Source organism: Convolutriloba macropyga, chromosome 5 (assembly GCF_964194025.1).
Source record: "Convolutriloba macropyga chromosome 5, txConMacr16.3, whole genome shotgun sequence".
Classification (NCBI taxonomy): Eukaryota; Metazoa; Xenacoelomorpha; order Acoela; family Convolutidae; genus Convolutriloba; species Convolutriloba macropyga.
The window spans coordinates 62,521,534-62,545,252 of NC_134472.1; the positions used below are offsets into that span (position 1 = coordinate 62,521,534).

General features: G+C 39.0%; 1 protein-coding gene across 3 annotated transcripts in view; it reads right to left on the minus strand.

Annotated features, from left to right (window-relative positions):
• The window catches only part of LOC142340154 (potassium voltage-gated channel subfamily KQT member 1-like), a 103,319-nt gene that overhangs the window by 24,868 nt on the left and 54,732 nt on the right, over positions 1-23,719 (minus strand). For all 3 annotated transcript variants that reach the window (XM_075390658.1, XM_075390657.1, XM_075390656.1), the window contains exons 3-7: positions 16,751-16,950; positions 16,112-16,275; positions 4,280-4,406; positions 2,117-2,295; positions 902-1,138 (exon numbers count right to left, since the gene is read on the minus strand). In XM_075390658.1, coding sequence (XP_075246773.1) covers positions 902-1,138; positions 2,117-2,295; positions 4,280-4,406; positions 16,112-16,275; positions 16,751-16,950 — 907 coding nt within the window. The remainder of the gene's footprint in view (positions 1-901; positions 1,139-2,116; positions 2,296-4,279; positions 4,407-16,111; positions 16,276-16,750; positions 16,951-23,719) is intronic.

Below are 23,719 nucleotides of genomic sequence, written 5' to 3' on the forward strand. Positions count from 1 at the left end.
GCTTCAAAAATCGTCTTTAGGCTTACAGTTGTAGCAAAATAGTCAAAATGTGTCAGACGATTCTCGCATTTTTAAAATTTTTTAAAAATGTTTATAGCTTATTAATCGTGTTCTGGTGTTTTCAATCGGGTCTCAGAGTTGTCCAAACGTAACCTCAATAACGTAAGGTTTTTGTGTGGGTTACAAGTCAAATTTTCATGGTGCTGCTTGTTTAGAGGAAAAGCAAAAATAAGAACTTTGGGTTAAAAATAACTAGGTTGCGTGGAGTAAGTGCACCAAAGTTGTTTTATTAGAGAGAATTTTTGGAACCTAGTTTTTTAGCCTAGTGCTCAGATCACTTCTCAAATAGGTTTTTGCATTTCCGCCGTCCGTCGCCGGTCCGCTGCTCGTAAGAGGAATTCGGAGGGAAACCCACACAAATATACTGGAAAAAGTCTCCAAATTCGGTTTCACAACTCTGCAACTTTGCCGACAACTCTGCAACTTTGCTGCAATTTGCCGACAACTTTACATCCATCATTATATTTAAAATACCTTAATCTTAATACGGTCGTAGTGAGGCACCTTAGAAATCTTAGTACAACCGTAGTACGGCACCGTACAAACCTAACAAGGCCATAGTACGGTTTTTCTAAGATTTAGTCGTCGTAGTACGGCCTTACTAAGTTTTGTCTGGTCAAGCTGTGTAATATCAGTGCACTCATTTTGTTGGCGCTCTCAAGTCTCATTTTTTAAAAAAAAATATCTCGCAAAAAAAATGCAGGTTCAGACAATTGTAGCTTCATTACTTCTAATGAAGACTGTGCAAATGTTTGTTTTTGGCCACAAGTAGATAATCAATCAATCTCCTTCACATTTTTGCTCACTTGTTTAAAAAACAGCTTAGAAAAAGTAGACTTACGATTCCCCACCATAGACAGTCGGCGTATGTCTGGAATTGGGGTTCCGGATCACTACCTCTCTCCCTTCCACTTCCACCGGACGTGGTGGAATAGTTGCTGTGTGGTGAAGTGTGTGAGTTGGGATGAGATGAGTGTGCGCTGGTGGGAGTAGAGGGGGGTGTATTTTCCAAATTGTACATGAGGAGCGAGGCAAATATGAGACCCAGGAACCCAATGTAGAAAGTAGTCACCAGTTCCTGAAACAGCAACACACCCGTATTATGTTACCCAGGTTAGGTCACAAACACAAGTTGTGAAAAGTTTCATAGACCTATCAAGAGAGATAAAGTTAAAATTGAAGAAGTTGATATTTTTGCTCTTTGCCTATATATCTTAGCAGAAAAAAACGAGCTGAAGCAAGTAGTCTATATTGTGGCATTTGTTCTATTTTACCTATTGTGTTACGGGATTAAGTTGAATCTCATTACACTTTTTACTGAATTGATGTTTAAAGAATGAACTTACAATAAAAATGAAGGTCCATATTTCATGGCACTTTGTTAATGGCTATGGAAATTTATCTCAGCTTTGTAACTGTCTAAAAAGCCAACTATGGGCCTTGATTTCAGTTATCCTAGTTTCCTACTGCAATCCATATGCCTGATAAAAATGGATTTGTACGACTATCCAGATGTTTGTATGATGAACCCGAGAAATATTTTTGATGACCAACTCTGAAAAATAGGAAAAACTTAATTGTCCGTGAAGATATATGGTTTGTAAGTTGTAGAAAATTAAATAAAATTATAGAAACTTAATTGTGTAAAATTGTAGAAACAATTAAGTTTCTATAATTTTATTTAATTTTCTACAACTTACAAACCATATATCTTCACGGACAATTAAGTTTTTCCTATTTTTCAGAGTTGGTCATCAAAAATATTTCTCGGGTTCATCATACAAACATCTGGATAGTCGTACAAATCCATTTTTATCAGGCATATGGATTGCAGTAGGAAACTAGGATAACTGAAATCAAGGCCCATAGTTGGCTTTTTAGACAGTCAGTTACAACAATTTTTAGGGTTGGTCATCAAAAATTTTTAGGGTTGGTCATCAAAAATTTTTAGGGTTGGTCATCAAAAATTTTTAGGGATGGTCATCAAAAAATATTAGAACGATTTAACCGTCGATTTCTTACGATCCAAAAGGATATTTTATGAAGAAGGGATAACCTGTCTGTGGAGGTATATGACACTTCCTAGCAGTCTCCAGGTGCCTCCCCTTCTATCCATGCGCACTATCCTCAGTATCTGCAGGAATCTCAGTCCCCTGAGGGAGGAAGTGGCGAATACCTTCTTGTTCTCTGTCCCTGTCACTATTATGGCCACACTGATCACACAGATCATTATGTCTGAACACAAATGCCAATTTAGATGTCACGTAACAGATTTGTCTCCATCCTCATTAGTTAGCAAATGGGTAAAATAGAACAAATTTTCAGAAATTAACTGGCTTAAGACTAATATTATGTTTTGGAACCATTTTCAAACCTTTGTTGGATAAATTAGAGTTTTGAAAAAGAAAAAGCGAATTCGACAAGTCAAAGACAAGTCTTAATAGACACATTTCACACGAATAAAAAACAACAACACGGCATGGAAAAAACCGAAAACTTTTGCAACTATTTCTCAAACTAAACCATTATTATGCCATATCTGAAAATTAATCTGCAATTAGCTGAGATTCTGACATCAACTTAAGCGCGGTTAAATCGAGAACAGCATAGCTGTTCAAAATTTTAACCAATTTTTAGAGTTACTTCTGAAGACTCACGTAAAACGTGATGTCAAAGTCTCTACCACAGGTCAAAAGAATTCAACAACTTGAATTTGAAACTCAAATTGGAAAAGAAAATCTAAAAAATTTGGCTCATTTTTATAGTACTTATCTGTGGGGAAAAATAAAAAATAATTCACTTGATTGGTATGTGAATCAATTTCGGTTCCAGATCCCGGATGTGATTTTCTAAATTTGTTATTTTTCATGAGAAATATGCATGGCCATAGTACAATTGAGTTCAGCCCTTTAAAGGCAAAAAAAATTTAACTTTTGATATCAGATTGATTGATCAATAGAAAAATGATAGTGCCAGAAACAAAATTACATATAGAATAAATTTTTGTGCCCCGTACTTATCGACCCAGCCTTAGAGCTAATCAGGCGAGTTATTATTTCGCTTTGTGACACTTCAAAAAACAGAAAACTTCCTTGTTTTTCTATAATATCACAAACTATCACATAGTTGCTTCAATCTTCATCACTGGTGGTTCAGTTTTTCTTATTTCTTTTTTGTAGTCGTCCCGCAATATGATAGTCGTTCACTATATAAAATGCCCAGTCACTTCCAGGCGTCAAAAGTTACCGGAACAGTCGCTGTCTTTTCATCTGTCTTCAACAAAATGAGTTAACACAAATGGAAAAAGTCGGTAGTTTCACTCTGCGTCCTTGTAGTAATTCGACAGCCAGGAGGTTCCCCTCTCGTTTTTAAAGTGTTGCGAAATGTCGTCAGTGCCCTCTGCAAGAAGGCTCCAGAGAAAACGTTAATGTTAGGACTCCACGCATGAGGTACCTTCTTGTCTGTGTGAATTTTTCACTCAGCTATTCCATTAGCTCTTCGATGATACACTGGTGATTTCGTTTTTCTAATTCCCGTACAAGACACCACTGTTATAGATCACTAATTATAAAAGATCATAAAAACACCACTGTTATAGATCACTAAAGCAACTAATAATAAACTCGTAACTGTTGTCAGATAATAAGTTCTGAGGTTTCCAAAATCTTGCACGGATTTTACTACGATATAGTTTGACGGTTTCAGATGTCATGTTTTCAGCGGGATGGCATTTATCCAGCCTGAGCGCGAGTCAACAATTACTAAGACAAAACATTGGTCGTTAATGAAACCTCACTCTATTTGGAGAGGTCCTCCATCATTAAATTGTGGCCATGTGAAGACTGTTTTTTGTCAGACTACACCTCGGCATCTGGCAGTTCTTACATGTAATTACAGAATCGTGAACCTCATGGATGATGGGATTCTCATATAATTTGTTTCTTTTTGTCGAACAGTAAAATTTCAAGAAATTTTATGTTGGTTAGTTGTAAGAAATTTTTGATCTCATAAATCAACCATCCCGTTTCGACCCGGGTATGTTTAGAAACATCTATTATTAAACTTTCGAGACACAGAAATTACGTGCCAAACGAAAGTGGGAAAAGCGGTTTATAAAGCGCAGCATTAATGCAGCAGTTGTCATGTGGTATCATTTTGTGATGATGCTGATGATTTAATGTAGATTCAGTGTTCTGACTAAAATTGTTCACAGTCTGACCTAGGAATGTGAATGGTTGTTTTATGAATCTGAGTCTGCCCAGAAGTGTCTGGAACCTGCTTCTGCATCCAGCACTCCACACTCTCAATACCAAATCCACACTGAAGATCACTATCAACACTATCTCCTATAGACAAACAACAAGTGAGATTTATTTTATTACATTATAACTGATTATATATTACATTCAAAGATTAATTATATTAAAATGAAATTGGCGTTGCCCTAGTCTAAGCCTGGACTTATGAAAACACTCAAACAGTTGAGCAAAAAGCTAGCATAATTTTTTTGGGTCGAGCAAAATACCATGTGGTTAGTAATGTCAAAGGGAGGGGGATATAATGTGCAAGACCCAACTGAATAGGGGTTTTAATAGGGTATAGGTTGCATAAAATTGATCATCGTTTCGATAAATCGAAAGATGCAAATTGAAAAAAAGTATTGTTAAGATTTTAAAAAATAAAGTTTCAGGGTTTTATTCTTCTTAAAGAATCGATTGCACCTAAGCCCAGTTGAGAGCAAAGACGTGGATTTTAGTAACAAAATGTGGAATTTAATTACACCCACTGTGGAGTTCAGGTACCGTAGTTACCGGATTTGTTAATCAAATTCAGTTTTTGATAAGAACGTATTTCAGCAAAAATTGGGAAATTAATTTTTGAGGGATTTCGGTCTGCAAAGGATGTAGCCTGAATTCCGCCCTTGAACGTAACCAAATTCCGCGAGTGCAAAGTCAACCAATATCATTTTAGGTCTGCCTTAATGTTTTAATGCTAAATTAATTTAACTGAAAGTAATTTGGAGTTTCCGCGCTCTTGTCCCAGGTGGAAGAGTCTTTCTTCAATTAAATTAGCGCTGTTTTGTTCACGTGAGTAAGCAAATTGTTTTAATATATGAGGAGAAAACAAGATTGTTTTATTTCTAAAAATACCCAGCTCAACTCATTAAACTGGGCTTTAGACGTGAACTTTTCTGCCGCAGAAATTTGCAGCAGCAAAGCAAAAACAGGCCAAGATGAAAAGCAATATACGAAACAAAGTTTTTAGAAGTCTGATAAATCCGTTTGCACAATAAAATAATGTTTTGACAGTTCTCAATAAACTGCGGAAACAAAGGGCATCTGATGAGAAATGTCATCGGACGTCCAGTTCGAGCTATTAACTCTATGCTAAAAAGAGAAGTTCGGAAGATTCAATGCAGATAATATATATAAACTCCGAAACGTACAAATCAACAACGTATAAGCATTCAGCGTTCAATTCGACAACGTATTAGTATTATAACGTACATAGCAACAAGTGAGAGTTTAGACGGCAAGGTTTTTGATGCTCTTTTACTGGTTTTTTGTCTGATGTTTTTTGACGTCAGAATCGGTTCATAGTCGATCAACAATCGTCTAAAGAACCTAAAAATATTAAGCCGAAAACCGCCTTATTCGATACATATCATTGTATTATTTACTTAAAATTAGGTTATACGAACTTTTCCGGAACCTTTTGTGTATATTAGACGCAATTCTATACGTAATTTAAATACTCGATTCTGATTGGCTAAGAAAAATGACGCATTTTGTTATATTTCTCGCTTAGATTTATTTAGTTACTAACATCCTCCGGCCCAGAAGAAGATGCTGGGAGAATGGGTACTAATTTTACAAGCGGGCGAACGAGCGATCCGGTAGACGTGCGCAGGACGGCGGAGCGCGCGACGCTGTCGGAACCGTAACGGAGTTCAGTAATCCGAGCAGTGGGGTAGTAACCCCTTGGGTTGGTCTCTTCAACTACCCATACCAAATCACCGGTCTTTAGGTCAAGCTCGGCAGGCGTCTGCCACTTGGAACGTCGGTTCAGCGCTGGTACGTACTCTCTGATCCAACGAGACCATATAGCGTTAGCGTAAGACTGCGCGCGGGCGTAACGCTTACGATGATCAAACTCATCTACACCAATGATGGAAGGAAGACTACGTGCTTGGTTACCGAGGAGAAAGTGATTAGGTGTTAATGCGCCTAGGTCGGACGGGTCGGCACTTACGGGCGTTAGCGGACGTGAATTAAGTGCATGTTTGACCAGACAAAAAGTGGTACTTAAAATCTCATCTGTGAGGCGACGCGTTCCAAGGATTGTGTAAAGTACGCGCTTGAAACTACATACTAGCCTCTCCCAGATGCCACCTTGGTGTGGCGCACTGGGCGGATTGAACCTCCACTTAATGCCTTTGTGGGCAAGTTCGACGGCGATGTTGATGGTATTCCACTTCTCGATATTCTCGCGTAGTTCTTTTTCCGCGCCAACAAAGTTAGTGCCATTGTCTGACCAATTGATGGCAGGTGTACCTCGACGGGAGACAAAACGCTCCACTCCCATTACACACGAACTGGCGTCCATGGAAGGAACAATTTCGACATGAACGGCACGAGTAGTTAAGCATGTGAAGAGGAAACCCCACCTCTTCTCGGTAGTCCTACGTACAGTAACATAAAACGGGCCGAAGTAGTCGACCCCGGTGTTCGTGAAGGGAGGAGACTGGTATGCGAATCTTTCTACTGGGAGGTCAGCCATAATGGGTTGAATAGTGGCAGCGCGGAACATTCTGCACGTGACGCAATTGGATTTAATTGAACGCAGTGAGGATCGTAACTTAAGGATGGTATAACGTTCTTGCATTTTAGCCCTCAGGTAGTCAATACCTTGATGATGATGTTTAACGTGGGTGTGCCTGAGGAACAACTTTACAAATGCATGGCGTGCGTCAAGAACGATAGGATGTTTTACATCAAAGTCAACTTCGACCAACCGTTTGATGCGGCCGGCCGATCGGATTAGACGATTTGGCCCAATAAAAGGAGATAACGGAGCAATGCGGCTACTCCGTTTAACGGGTTTGTTTTTGAGGAGAATTTTTCTCTCTGCATTGAATGACCCCCCTTGCACAAGATACTGGAGATGACGCTCGGCTTCGTCAAGCTCCGTGGGGTCTATGATGCTACCATCGGCATTACGGTAACATTCGTGAGAAGATAACAAGCGGAGTGCGTACGCTGTTATCCGTAGCAACTTCTGATAAGAACTGTACTTATCAAGGGGATTAGTTGCGGGGGTGGTTCCTTAGTTGACTTGGTTACAGATGCGGCCAATGATGTATTGGTTTCCTCAGTTTCCTTAGTTACTATACCAAGTTTGATATTTTTAACTACTTCGATTTTTGGTTCGAACGGGAATTCATTGGTTCTTAAGAAATCTGGACACCTCACCCAGCTACTTGATTCCAAACCCTCAGCGGACATACCACGAGTACCGGCATCTGCTGGATTATCGCTTGAGGCAACGTGGTTCCATTCGTCAACGCTAGTGTGTTCTAAAATCTCGCATACGCGGTTTGCAACAAATATTGGCTGCTTGTTTGTGGAGTTGAGCCACTGCAAGACAGTAGTGCTGTCAGTCCACATATAAACTTTGTTGACATGCACAGTAAGGGCTCGACAGATATCTTGTTTCAACCGAGCGGCCAGTAAAGCAGCATGCAGCTCTAGCTTTGGAATTGTCATCACCTTCATAGGTGCTACGCGAGCTTTACCCAGGACAAATGCAAGCTCTGTTTTTGGCCCACTAGACGTGTTTGCCTGAGCTCGGAGAAATGCAACAGCGCTGAAGTCCTCTTGGGAACTATCGCCAAATATGTGTAGTTCCAGGTGTTTAAAGTTTCCCGAAAAGTAGCTCCTCGGTTTAGTGATTTTTGCAAGCTTGGGTAGTTCTACACTCCATTCGAGGAAACTTTCAACAGTGTCTTTTGGTAATTCTTCATCCCAGTGCTGCCTGCTGACACGCCAGATGTCCTTTAGTAACAATCGGGCACCAACAGTAAATGGTGCCACTAGGCCGATGGGATCAAACACCTTAGACACTAGGCTCAATACCAAGCGTTGTGTTAAAGACTTAGGTACTGTACCCAAGGTACCCCGACTCACAACTAGAGTATCATTGTTGTGATCCCATTTCAACCCAAGCACGTGCGAAGAATCCTCCTTAGATGAGGCAATTAATTTTGGTTCGGTAGACTGAGTTGACCCATCAATTCGATCAGCCAGATTTGGTACGTTGCTTACAAACTTAGTAAGCTTGAACCCACCTAGATGGAGAAGATGTACCAACTCCTTCGGTCTTTTGAGAGCCCTCTCAGGTGACTCCACCGAATCCAAGTAATCGTCCATGTAGAAGTTTTCTAGGACGGCTTTGGTTGCTTCCGGGTACTGATTAACATTGTCTCGGGCCGTGCGTTGCAGTGCATAGTTAGCGCATGTGGGCGAGTCTTTAGCCCCGAATATATGGCGCGTGTATTGATACACTACAACATTTGTTGTGGGGTCCTCCAGCCACAAAAAACGCAGTGATGGCTGGTCCCAATCAGGGACACCCACTTGGAGGAACATACCCTCGATATCTGCGGACACGGCAAATTGATGTTGACGGAACCTAAGTAGTACATGGATTAGGTTTTGGAGCAGGTCGGGGCCAGTGAGCAAAGATTTATTCAAAGAAGTACCGTGAAATTTTGCTGCACCGTTTATAACCCTACGCACTTTCCCCGGTTTGTTCGGGTTGATTACGGGATGATGTGGTAGGTACCACTCTTTATCTGACCACTGCTCGACCTTGTGAGCATCAGGGACTGTAATCAAGTAACCTTTTTCCAAGTCTTCACGGATGGTATTAGCATAATTTTCTTTCAATGATGTAGCCCTCGAGAGCCGCTCTTCGAGAGATTTGAGCTGTACCAGTGATGAAAAGTAGTTATTCGGGAGCTGGACGTTGTCATCAGCCCATAACATACCGACATCGTATCTTTGGCCGTCATGGAAAGTTGTTGTTTCTAGTATTTCCTGCGCGCGAGCATCCGCTGCGGATCGTGGGTCAACTTGCTTGAACGCGCCGTACGATTCCATATCATGCCAAGATTTAACCTGACAAGCTAATTCAAAATCCTGTTCAATATTGGTTTTGAAACACGTCGACACTAAACTTGAACTTGACGGGAGTGGGCCACTTAAAACCCAACCTATGGGTAAGCGGACAGCGAACGGTGGGCACTTTTCGTCGGCTGAAAAATACTCTAACGGGCGGATGGCATGGTAGACATCCTGTCCAAGTATCATCTTAATTTCTCCATAGCTATATCTTACTGGATCTAGAACTGCCAAATGTGGGTAAGTTTCTTGCATGGACTTGACGTCAATGATGCCGGAACCTACGTTTAATGTTTCCCTCACGTAGGGACGCACAGTGAATGCTACGAAGTCTTGGTCTTTATGAGGTGTCACAGTCAATTGAACCACCTTTGTGTCTATGAGTTCTTCCGTGTTTATACCCTTGACGGTCAGTTTTAATGCAGTACCCTGCAAACCGAGTCTAGCTGCGAGACTATCGGACACCCAAGAGTTACTGCAAGCGGTATCGCATAAAACCAACGCCGTAGTACTAGTGCCAGAAGAATAAGAAAGCTTCAGTTCCGTGACCTGAAGGAGGCCTTTAACATCCGTCACGGATGACAAAGTGGTTGTTTTGCTTGGTTGCTGTTGACCCGTAGATGGCCTACTTGTACCTGCGTTCGACTTCGAAGTATCGATGTTCTTGTTTGTTGAGGGCTAAGCTGGAAAAACCCTTTCAGCTCCATGAAGTAAGGTGTTATGGGAGCTGTTGCAACCATCTTTCCTACATTTACGGGGACCTGGGCATTGCCTAAACATGTGTTTATCACGCAAACAAGAGAAACAGAGCTTTGCATCAGCCACGACCTTGGCTCTCTGCGTGGGGGTCTTTTCCTTAAAGACACGGCATTCCCACAACCGGTGGCTGCCTTTGCATACAATGCAACTAGAGATTGATGTTGACGGAGATCTCTGTTGCGGCTTAGGGTTACTCTTCTGTTGCGTATTTGCAGCAAATGCCTTTGAAGCAACTTTTGATCTTGTTACTGAGTTGTTGGTATCCTCAGTCCTTGCTTTAGTTGCGGTATTCTTCATTAAATCGTGCGCTTCGGCCTTCTCTTTTAACCAATCGTTGAAATCAAGAAGAGTAGGTTTCACCCAATGCTTTTTGACCGTGAAGAGTGACCATGACTCCTTCATATTGGGTGGTAGCTTCTGTACGGCAGTGTTGAGAAGCGCAGCACTCTTTAAATCCGAATCATATGACACCGATTTAAATACCCCGACAAGACTTGAAATGCACCCCGAGTAGTTAATGATGTTATCGCTATTGTGCATCTTCAGTGGTGGAAAGCTGTTGAGTTTGTCCAAATGTGCACTTACAACCGCCTGTGGTTGGCCAAATTTACGTTCTAAGGTCCTCAGTGCGTTTTTTGACATTGCGCCGCAGTAGGCGAACTCAGCTATAGCTGTTTTAGCTTTACCTGTTACGAGGTTCTTAAGGTATGTCAATTTTACATCATCAGTTAAGGACTGAGAGTCAATTGCGCTTTTAAACTGACCATACCATTCGTGCCACTGTAGAGGATACCCACTGTATTGTGACAATTTCCATTCGGGTAGTGGGTCATTCCTCTTGCTAGATAAGGCGTCAGTGAATGCCTTAATCAAGCTTGCATTTTCAGATGGTGGCGTTGGAGCGTGGGATGCGGTGGGCCACTCCAACACAATGGTATCGGAGCAGTATGCCCGTATGTTGGATGTATAACCGGCGTGACGAAAGGTGGCGCGATGTTAGTAGTTGTACTAAAGGGGTTAACAGGGATGCTACAGTTAGCTGCGTAGTTGCTATTTGGATTATGTTGTGCACTCATTTGCAAGGTGGCATGGCTGATAGCAGGGTTAGCTGTGCTTGGGGGTAGGTACGGTTGAACATTTTTGAAGATGGTAGCATTATTTGTCGCCTGGTTTACATTTGGGGGCTTATCCTGAGGAAAACTCCACAAGTTTAGATCAAGGTTACAGTTCAGGGGAGATTTTTGTGCTGTAGGACACGGTACCAGGCGGGTTTGAGGCGATTGGACAAAGTTTTGCTGTTGAATGTTTGGGACTGGTAGGTATGTTGCTGTGCTCGCTGGGATGGGCAACGGAATCACGGGAGGCTGAGGATTAAATAATTGTTGAGGCGGGATTACGGGAGTTGGGTTCAAGAGTGGGTTTAGAGGTGGAGGGACCTTATGCGGGGAATGGGCAATAGGGATTTGTGTTTGGTGTGTAATGTTACTTTGAGGTGGATTCAGTTGTTGCGGATTATGAGGCTTCGACATATGTAATTGACAAGGTACAGTGGAGCTTTTTGGACCCAAGAACTGATTTACCTGTGGGTTTGCTGAAAAATCAGGTACAAAAATGAAGTTCGTTGGTGCCATAACGGGTGTCGGTGGCCGAGGAGGTTGCATAGGTGGTTGAGGTGGTGGGAGTGCGACATTTTGTCCGTCGATTGGTACTTGGTTCACGTCACCACTGCCTGAGGGACTATGTGCCCTTTGATCAATGAGTGATTGCTGCAGTTGAGCCTGGCGATATTCCCGATACAAAGCTTCCTGCTGGGCAACAGAAATTGCAACTCTTGGCCGTGTGTACTGAGAAAGCATTTCAAGATGATTTAAGTTATCGGCAACATTACTTGGGTTTTCTGGAGGATTACTAGGGGAAGTATCTTTAACAGGAGGGTCGGCGGTTGCTGAACCAGGACGAGAAAAGTTTAACTCACTTGAATTACCTGCTGGAAACGAATTTACCCAATCCTGAACAAGTCCCTGACTTCTATCTGATCCCCTATCTTTAAACAAATTCAGTTCACTTGAGCGTAGACTAAACAATGAGTGATTATCCATTAAATCAGCCTCATCTAATTTAGCTGCTGCAACACGCTGGCGGTGGTCTTCCTCCAATTCTTGAAGTGCCATCTGTTCCATTTGTATTTCAAGCTCCTTTTTTCTCATGGCAATTTCGTGTTTTTGTTTAGCGAGGCGCATGGCAGCTTGTTCTTGTTTCTCGGCCTCTTCGCGTTTTAGTTTTGCCATGAGAAATTCATGTTTACGCTGGCTAGACATTGTTGATGTTGTTCGGCGTGAACTTCTCTTAGATTGGCCTTGAGGATTAACGCCCTCACATACGGTGTCTCGGTCAGAAACTGAGTCAATATAGCTTCTAGCCGCAAGCAAGAATTTATCATTGTTCTTGGTTTAATCATCCAACCATTGCTCAAGGACAGGGTAAATTGAATCTGGGTTCTCCGCTTTACTGGCTAAGTCAAATAGTTCTTCATTCTTCTGCACTAGTTTACTGAAAACATCCTTCAAGTTAGAATCCAAGCGTTCAACTTTAACCCTCCTGTCTTGACGATCTATGGCATCTGTGATGTCCATATGGATGTTACATAACTCAGATTCGAGATTAGATCTTGCCCTAAAGAGCTTTTTCAATTTTTCTTGCTGTTCGGCCATGATATTGAAATGGCTAATTTATCAATGTAGAGTAACTTCCAACCAAACACGTGGAATGAGGGTTATACCGAACCCAAACGACGATGACTTGATAATCAAGACGTCGAAGAGCAGAAAAGAAGTTACCGAGTGATGAATTAATCGGCCAAAGTGAGTAACAAAGTGGAGAGGGCGTCTAACGTGCTTGAAAGCAACGTGAGACAAAACAGGAATACATGCAACCGGGGAAAGAGGACTGGATGGAAGAAGCACGACGAAACGGGAAACGAAGCGGACGGGGCGGAAAGGATGGGCGAACGGCTTGCAACGCAGCAGGGAACGGAATGGAACTGGAGAAAACGCGGGTAGTAAACGGGTAACGCAACGGACGGGACGGAAACGCTGAACGAGCGACGCACGAAGAAACGGGAAACGAGACGGACAGAACGTAGGGGTTGAGCGAGTAGCGCGCAACGAAACGGAAATACGGAAAGGAACGGGCGGGAGACGATTAAGCAACGAGCGGGGAGGTCGGGAAGTACTATGCTAGCAGACTACAGCAACAAACTCAACCAAACAAACTAGACGTAACTCCAGAATAAACTTAAATCACACCCTAGGAAGGAGGAGAGATGCTACTGCAAGAGGCAAACTAGCACAAGTCATTATGGGGCTTAATATATACAAATAACGAACTAATTTACCACAAAGCAATAGTATACTAAATGGATGAAAAGAGCAACGAATTTACTAGCCGTAACTCCAGAATAAACTTAAGTCACACCCTAGCATTAATCAAACCTAAACAACCAATCAGCATACCAATAATATTAAACAAACTACAGCAAAAGTTAATTAATATGCAGCGCTTTTGTAGTCTATGAAGGCTGGGAAAGTGAAGAAACAATCTAGCCAAAACTCCAGAATAAACTTAAGTCACACCCTAGAAGGCAACAAACCAAACCAACTAACAATCATACAGTTACACGCAAACATACAGCAGCAAAAACTAATATACTACAACAGGGGGGCTAGTAAATTAGTAAAGTTGAAAAAGTCCAGGACAATCCAGCCATAACTCGAGAATAAACTTAAGTCACACCCTAGAAAGCTATAAGACCTAAACAACAAACCAGCATACTAGCATACTCAACTTACTACAGCAAAAGCAACAACATACTTCATCACATATGACATACTTCATCGAAAATCGGAAAAGTAGCGAAGAAAACGAAAAGCGAAGTTTTGGGAGAGCGACGTTATTGGAAAAAAACGGAACACGGAGAATTGGAAAGATAAAGAACGAAAAGAACGCGGACGAAAAACGGTATATAAACGAGCGACGAGAAAAATTATGGGAATTCGATAGTTTTTGTAGGCCGGAGGTTGTGAAAATTTTCACAACTTTTTCTGTGTAATAAGTTTCACTCAATTAACGAACCTTCTTGCTGGAATTATTTTTTTTTGACAAATTTGTCAAAATTTGATGCATTTGTCCAATTTTTCCAAATTTTGGTCAATTTTTTGCAAATTTTTGATTACGGAACGGTAATCCAGTAAAATGGATGGTTTTAAGCTTGAATATACGGTTTATCATTATTCGGTATTGATTTTCTAAAGTTTTCAGAATTGCATCAAAATTGACCAAAATTTTTCAAAATTGAACAATTTAGCATAATGTTTTCTCGGTTTTCTCTATATCAGAGGTAATTTTTTGATATACGATCCCACTTAATCACATTTTACAAATTTTCGACAATTCGACCAAAAGTTTTTCGAAATCGATGTTTTTTCGTCTCAAAAATTATGTTTGTGCGGTTATTGGTGACGGACTATCTTTATCGATGAGCTAATCCGGTATTAATAATAAGGTATTACATTCCTTTTAGGGGTTGGAGTTTGCCGTCTAAATTTAAAAGTTTAGCTAATGCAATAACGAGTTTAGTTCATGTGTGTTTTGTTTCTGTCTTACAGTTTTTTGCATCCACTCAATTTTGATTGTATGCATCTCCATCGACTGGGCTCAGTTTTTTCTCAACATCGGTGTTCTGGGAGAAGCTGGCACCTGGCCCCTCGAATCGCACATGAAATGGGAAACAGCTTCCCGATTAACCAGAACCCATGTTGTTTCGGCAGAGCACAAATTCTTTTTTGCTTCACCCACATGAGCGGTAGTAATCTCAACATTATCAGTAGGGTTTGAGTTCCCTACAGAGTCAGAGGACCAAAAGTAACAGCTCAAATAACTTAGCATTGTGTGTAATAGGAATAATTTTGTTAGGCAGAATGAAATATTGAATATTTTCTGATCAACTGCTTCGACGCTCGCCAAGTCAGATGTAGTTTGATGTACTTAGCCGGGAGCGGCACTAATATTAACTCTGCTAAAAACAGAAGTTCGGAAGATTCAATGCAGACAATATATATAAACTCCGAAACGTACAAATCAACAACGTATAAGCATTAAGCGTTCAATTCGACAACGTATTAGTATTATAACGTACATAGCAACAAGTGAGAGTTTAGACGGCAAGGTTTTTGATGCTCTTTTACTGGTTTTTTGTCTGATGTTTTTTGACGTCAGAATCGGTTCATAGTCGATCAACAATCGTCTAAAGAACCTAAAAATATTAAGCCGAAAACCGCCTTATTTGATACATATCATTGTATTATTTACTTAAAATTAGGTTATACGAACTTTTCCGGAACCTTTTGTGTATATTAGACGCAATTCTATACGTAATTTAAATACTCGATTCTGATTGGCTAAGAAAAATGACGCATTTTGGTATATTTCTTGCTTAGATTTATTTAGTTACTAACACGAGCCCCATTGAAGCCAAGAGACCATTCTTAACCGTTTTTGCAAACAAAAAATAGCCAAGAATAACCGACATCCTGAACAATATAGTCAAAATCTTGAACAATTGAAAAATGACAACTTATTGCAGAATTTTTTCATGGACCTTTCGTCATACAGACTGTTGTTGTTTTCTTTTGGTATCTTGAATATCATGAAAAGAAGTTGCACAAAAATTTGCCCTCCATGGATGCAACTTTTATATTCTTGAATATTATATCTATGACGAGTCGGAATCAAATAGCGAGTCGGAATCAAAATTTTTCTGGAATCAAATATCTCCAGACCGAAGATCATGAACGCACAAGGGGGGCGGCGCGCGTAATTAGTTACTCTGGAAATATCGAAAAACGCTCGAAAGTCTGAACATAAGCATTTTTGGTCTAGCAGTGTCTGGGTGTCCGTCTGGCACCGCAACCAGTTCACGGCTCCACAGTGTATTCTAAAACTTTTATTCAATCTGTGTTAGTGGTGGGGATAAACAAATTATCATTCTGGAAGTTGATAAGCACACTTTAGAAAGCGCAATTGATCAATGGTTGAAAAAAATGGTGTCTCACCAATTTGTGTAGAATTTTGTTGGCCTCTTCAGAGAAACTTGTTGGTTCGTCGCTTGCATTGTCCATTTCACCATAATCAGAATTGATTTGTGTATATAGTTGTTCACGGTCATCAGGCACTTCCAACTCCCCCTCCTCGTCAAAGTTAGACTCAGATTTGGACACTACAATTTACATACCAAATAAGGAAAGAGCTGGCACGAACCATGAAATTTGATCTCGAATTTTGCTTTCTGTAAATTTCATGGATGATAAACTTTCATCTTGCAAGAACGCAAGAAAAAAACCGTTTTGCAAAAATTATTCAATTTCCTGCGAGATAGTCTAAAACTAACGCTTAGAATAATTATTTTTTTCTACAATATGTAAACTGGAAAGTCAAAGTTTTTTTTCAGAATAAATGGCTGATTCTTTTTATTCTCTATTTGATATATCATTTTTCTCTCTATCATCAACAAAAAATATCTCCCGCAGCCCATCATCCCTGCTTAGTCTAGTTTTGTATGCTTCAAAACTAAAGTTTACTAAGCATACTTATGAATGATGCTATTGCTGTCATCATTGAAAACCAATCCTTATAGAAGCATGTAAACATATAAAAACATGTAAACATATATCACCAAATATTATAGTTATTACCTGTTCCCTGAGAAGGTTTGAGAGAGGGGTATGATTGCGATGATGCAGGCGTAGTTGGACTGATGCTGCTGATTTTTGTTGTCAATGTTGTTTTCAGCTGTTGTTGTTTGTTTTTCTGGAGGTGTTGTTTGTTTTCTCTTCTTTCCACCTCGGCTGAGCTGATCACACTCAGCAGCAGACAGATGAAGATTAGGGCAAATCTAAAATATCCAGACTATAACAAATTGAACCCGTATCAAGTTCAAACCACATTTATTACAGACCACTAATCAGAATTTCAATTGTCCGAATTGAGATCCAGATCCTATTAGCTCCAGAACAATCACCTCTCCCGTCCCGTGCGCTATAAGAGGCTCTGATCAGATGATCCAAGCAAATTTGCTCCATTTTATAGCCTGATTCTATAAAATTTTTCTACACACAAGGATAAATTTGAACTTCTTGGAATTCATTAATAGCCGCCGCCAGCCTCTCAAAGGATATTATTTAGGCGCTCTCCTTTTTGGCGCTCTCCTTTTTTACAATTCAAAGAGTTTGAATTGTATTGTATTGGTGCGCTGTCTTTTTTACGACTCGAAGAGGAGTTATGGTGATCTATTTTTTTAAATTCTTAATCGATCCAGTTGTTCTAAATAAGGATGTAAAAGTCAATGTCGCACGTGCAAAAAATGTGGTTTTCCTTTGCTGCTTAACAAAAATGTCAAGTGAAGAGAAAAGAGATTGACGTTTTTGTTGATACCGGCCTTCAAAAGAGAGCAAAAAAAGTAAGTGTGAAAAAATTTGCACTAAGTGAGCAAAACTTTTTGACCTCGTGCGGCTTTTTTAAAGGAACTTTTTTTTATTGAAGCAAGCTCCAATTCGTCAGTTAAAAGTGTTTGCCTATATCATCTAAACCAGTAATTGTGCGTTTTTACTATCTGAAGCAAATCATAAACCTTTATTTCGAATTTTGAGTTCTTTTTTTAAGTTTTTCAGTATTGGACACTCATATTAGCACTTTTTGTGTTGTATAACAAATTTTAAAGACTTTGGGGAGTTTTTTGTTCTAAGTTAGTTTTTTCAGTTTTTGGCCATAATTCCATTTAATAATTATTAGTTCAGAATTGTTTTGTTACAGATATTTGATTAACTTTAAGCAAATTTTGTCCGATTTTCTTTTTATAATTGTTTCCCTCTTCTGCGTTTGTGCTTCTCGATTGAGTTTTTCTTGTGCAATCTTTAATTTAGATATATTTTAGATGTGATCCTTGGAAAATTTCTTTGAAGTTTAGACAGTTCACTTTTCACTGAAATCAATAATGCCATTTCTAAAGGTTTTTTTAGTTAATCAAATGCTTGCTTCTTATTTAATGTTTCTTCCAATTACCTGTAATTATCAGTTTGACAAGATATTTCGCTAATAATTGTTTTGGAGTCCTCTGTTGCAGAGATTTTTAAATCAGATACTTTATCCAGTTTTTTAGATAGTTTTCAATTCTTAATTTTCCCTTTGGTTTTAATATAGTTAATATGATTCAGTAGGTGGTCCATTAAGTCAGTTAGGTGGCCAAATTTTTGTGCGAGTCGCTTCTGGATTCCTCCGGCTATATTTTAAGATCTGTTCACAACGTTTCTTAATTTTTGAAGAGGAGTGAAGGTTTTGGTTACGCCCAAACAAGAAGTCGAGCAAAAAAGCTAGTGGTTTGGCGGGGTGAAATTTTGTGCTCCATTTTAAAGTAGAGTGAGAAAATGATGTATTGTTTAAACAATAATTAGCATTCTCGCTAGTTGGTTTTTTGTTCACATGCGGAATTTCGACTTTATTTTAGAATTTATTTCGATTATTGATCCGCCAATTTCTTTTAAATGCTTTTTCTCAATTTCATCCATAGTCCATTCTAGGTATAGTTTTTTGTTTAGTCAAGGAAACTTTTTTTTTGAATTGTATGTCAGGACTTGTCCTGTTTTGTTTTTTAATCGATATACCTATTGATTACGTTTTTTGTTTTACATAAGTCAAAATTTTCATGCTTGAATTTTGACTTATCTAACTCTCTGTTTCAACTGAATGGATTTTAAATTTTTCTACGCACTGAATTACGCAATGTAGTGAATTCGGTCAATGTCAAAAGAACATAATTAAAAACAGCGAGGTAAACCAATTTAGCCCCATCAGCTTATATCAGTGTTAAGCTTAATAGTTTTCAGTTTAGAAATTGAATTAATGTTTTTAGGAATCCATCTGAAACTGCACGCCAAATAAAAATTCTTTTTGACAGTGAAAAAAGAACAAAAAAATAGGTCAGTTATTATGTTATAAGTTTTCTTTTTCTGTTTTAACACCGATGTGCATCAAGTGCGCCAACGGCGGCTATTTTCCAGGCTATGTTAATTTTTTTCTATACAATACGTACGATCCCCTAGTTCGGCCAGAACAATACGCAAAAATTAACAGCCATCCGCCGTCAAAGTACAGATTACATTCAAAACTAGTTACATTTTAAACCTAGAAACTGGTAGTTTAATTTAACTCATATATGCTTCCCATATAAGTTTGAAGCCATTGGCGAAAATTCAATGCATATATTGTAACTGCTACTCTCATATCAATGATAAGGAAAACTTTACAAATTCCACTTCGTTTCCACGTCTTCAAATCTGTCCTCGTATTACAATTTTGCAGGTAACTTTTGCAAACTGTATCATCCCCTATAGTGTAAACTTTGGTCCCAACAAAAAATGGTTCAGTTTTTTTTAATACCAAATTAAGTAGCTTGAACAAATCAAAAATCAGAAAAAACAAATAACAGAACATTCGCTGAAATTTTTGCTTTTTTAAATCCTACAAAATTTCAACAGACAGGGGAATTATAAACTTCGTGATTATGAAATACCACAGAACAACTATTAGGTGTTCGAATAAGAAACTCAAACTTTGTTTAGGTGCTACATCTTTTTTTCATAAAGAACCTTATTAAATGTGCAATCTTTGTAAACTGTTTTTCTCTTTCAATGGAGTCAGATATCTATCACCCATGTAATCGCAATCAATTGAGGCAATCGAATGATCAAAGAATTAAGAATTAACTTTTTATCCGTTTTGTAACTCAATTGATTACAAACTTCGTCCTCCGTTGTAAAATTTGGAGGTTTTTTTGAAGTCTATTCTTCTAACAAAAATTCAAATTTAAAATAAACTATACAATCACTCCAAAATTTTTAACAGAGACAATACAAAACAACCAGCAAAAAACTGCTCAAGTATGTCAAAGTAATATGACACAATTGTAAAAATTCAACTGGTTTTTGTCGTTTTCCAAGTTGTCCTTCTACTGCTAGTTACGTGGTTTTGCACGTCTTTTTCTAAAGGACAAAATTACACTTTTTTGGCTGTAGATAATGACCTCGACAGAATGTGATTGGTTTCCCATAACGTCAATTTCCAGCGTAGAATTGGTGTACGTAAGAAGTCACGTACGCCTGAGGAACCGTGGATTATATTGTGCAAACAAATGAAACTGATGCGAACTTGCAACATACTTCCTGAGTCGTATATACGTTGTAAACCTAATCAGGTAATCGTGTTAGTAAAAGTAGATCGACGTCCAGTTTGAGTTCCAATTCAAGTATTTTTTTGAAATATTGATAGTAGTTATTAAATTCATTTACAAACGTGAATAAATTGACAGTAATCTTAAAAAGACTATTTATTTCCGGTTATTTCACTTCTGCTGTTTGTTTTGTCCTTGAATGAATTTCCTTTTTAGCAAGCTTGGCTGCAACATCGCTGGCCGTGTTCTTCATCGTGAAAAGATCATTTTGTATCGGTAGTGCACGAGAGCGCTCCCTACTGCTCTTTTGTTAACTCCGTCGTTTGTTCGAGCTTCTGTCGATCGAATCGCACCGTCTTTGATGATATCTGACATTTGAGATAGATTACAATATCCTTGCTTATCACAGCCTCCGGTCACCCAAAGTAAATTGCCCTCCTTAAGAATTTCTTGTGCCGTGGATCGCAATTTTTGCAGATGATTGTTGGTCAGTAAAATTTACACGCATCTCAAGGATAATCGTAAGCTAGAAAAATTTTTCGGCGCATGAAAATTAGGGTAAGCACAAACTCGTGTTTGCGAGCATAATTTGAATGAGATTCGATGTCTCTAAGCCATCAACGGTCTGGCCTTCAATGTGCGGCCAACAGGACAAATCCTATTTGAGAGAAAACAAATCGCCAGCAACTGAACGGTTCCCCGACAGCTAGTACATTGCTTTCGTGCATCCCGTTGAAATAATCTGAGCGAAATCGCTCGAAATTAAACTGAGTTCTGATAGTTTTTCTGGCTCTTCTTCTAGTGCTATTCACGTGGTTGTACATGTCAAACCTGCATCCCTCATTGGCTGTAGGTATCGATTTCAACATAGTGTGAGTTGTTTTACATAACATCACTTTTTCAGTTTGTTGGCGTCATAGGATGCAACGTACCTGTGTTGAGCAATTTAATATTCTGAACAAGTGCAAGAATTCGTCGCAATTCAACCGTAAAGAATCTGATGCGAAAGTACTTCTTAAGCCGTATATAAATGCAACACTAATCTGGTGACAGTGAAAGTAGATCTAGTTCCGGTTTAAGTTCCACTTGTGTTATATTCAATTTTTAAAACTAGCTTCTAAATATTTTGTCAAACTGAAGAATTCTGTAGAGCTTTGATTAGAAATAAGCGTTAAAATTGTGCTTGTCATGCTATTTTGAATCTGCTGTTTAATTTCCCCTGACTGCGCTCGCTTTTTATTAGTAAGCTTGGCTCCAGTAGAGAAAAAGTTAAGCTCACGTTGGTGCAAAATTCCGTCACGCAAATGATAACCTTTCATATTTATGAGGAGAGTTTCAGGCGAGCCCGAAGTAAACCAAAGTAGAAATACACAGAGAAAAAAGAAAGCCGACAGTTATGTAAAAAATCATATAATCTCAGGAAAATTTAACGGTAGCAATTGTTACATTTGGAACAAAATCAACTTTAAGTGCAAGAAATTACAAGACTCTAAAACCGACTCTAAGGTACTTCTAACCTTGCGCATCTTATAACTGTTGCTTTGCTATGAATATCAGAATCTTTTTTCAACTCGAAGACAATGCATGACCTCACTGATGAGATTGGATAACTGATTCGAAAAGCTACTCAAAGTTTTAAAACCATTTTGTCAAATTTCTAAAAATATGAATCAGTCTGTTGTGTTGCAAACAGCAACATAAGAAATTTAGCAAACATTCTATAAAAGGAATACAGAGGCAAAAAAAAAACATTTTGCCTCCGTCAGTTAAAGGACAAAAGCGTCAGTTAAAGGAGCCACTGAGATCTCTTAAATCTTATCTGAGATCTCTTAAATCGTATTAGTTCTTTACAATCGCCTTGCACAATGAGCTATTTGGACAAACTTTTGAAAGCCCGCCAGTGCATCAGATTTTCAACGACAGTTATTTTCTCATCATTGTTTAAAGAGTTGCAAAACTTCTCACCTCTTACTCTGAAACTCATAAAAAACCTATCTCAACTTCAACTTTTTTCACCACAAAATTGCATTTTATTAAATCTGAGCTTCTTTTTTCTCAAAAGTAGGCATAATATATTTTTTGTGAGAGCTGGCTACCATGATCAATGGTTGGCAGGAATCGTGCAATTTCTCAGCTCATGAAAAACCAACCTTGAAATTTGCCCAACCTAAAAATAAATTCTGACTTTAAAACCACCGAAATCATTTTAAATTGATAAGAAAGGTTGAATGAGTAAATATTGGTTTTCATTTGGTATCCCTAAGAAGACGGGATCCTTGGTTTATTAACCGGCAGCCGGGTTCCTTCCAAGAGAATAATAGTGAGGATACTCTGGACGCATGATGGCCTGCTCGTAGAAGATTTGGATAGCTATGTTAACTCAAGTAGATTAGACGGTTGAAGCAAGTATAGACTCTTCGCTTCAGCTTCTTTGCTTTTCTTGTTTGTTAGTTGACCCAGCATATGGTTACTTGAATTGAGAACCTGGAGTGATTCCCACTCTTAGAGTAACCGTTCTATTTAATTGCAAGTAACATAATTGAGAATCATAGTATATCACTCAAAATAGGCATACATGAAACGTATTTATATTTTAAACTGTTCGTGATTGAGCGAAGAACTATAACGCTTCAATCTTCACTTTAAGATTGAATGAAGGGCTTGCTATAACCCTGCTTTCCATTTAAGAGCAATAGGCTTGTGAAATTACTAGCCTTTACAGTATTTGTTTATTCCACTAAGAAGACTTGTGGAGTTGTGATAAGGATCGACCTCCGTCCTAAATATACAAATTCTATATATGACCAGTCGAGGCCACATCAATGGTTCTTGGGACGGATTTTAGGCTTTTTGAGCGAATAAATTTCACGATGAATTGCTGTTGATTTCACGGCTTTTTTGATAATTTGCGGACGAATTTCTGTCGGTTTTTTTTGTCTGGTTGTATTGCGGAATGAACTGCGACGAAATCTTCGCTTCAGTTTCTTTGCTTCTTCAGTTAGTTAGTTGAATTGAGAAGTCATGCGTTTTCCGGACTTAATTTTGACAATTTTTGGCTATTTTTGAATTTTTCCTGACCTATTTATCCTTTTTTATACTACGAACTCCTACGGCGATTAGAAATAATTTAGTATACTCATATCAACAGATAACAAGCAAACCGGATCTTTTCCGCTAGCGCCCCCCCAGTCCTATATGGCCGAAACTTAGGCACCCCCCAAATATTATTGTTGTGCTCCCTTCTGCAAAGGTTACTTATGATCATGATTACGTACCTAGTACAATACATCAACAACCTCATTTGCAACATTTTTCAGGAAAATCAAAGTAGTAGACCCCTTTACAAAGCACGTAATTCCTAAAAACGCAATGAGAACAAGTTTTTGGTTGATGTTTACATTATACGCAGTTCGTTATTATTATGCACGTATTAATTTCG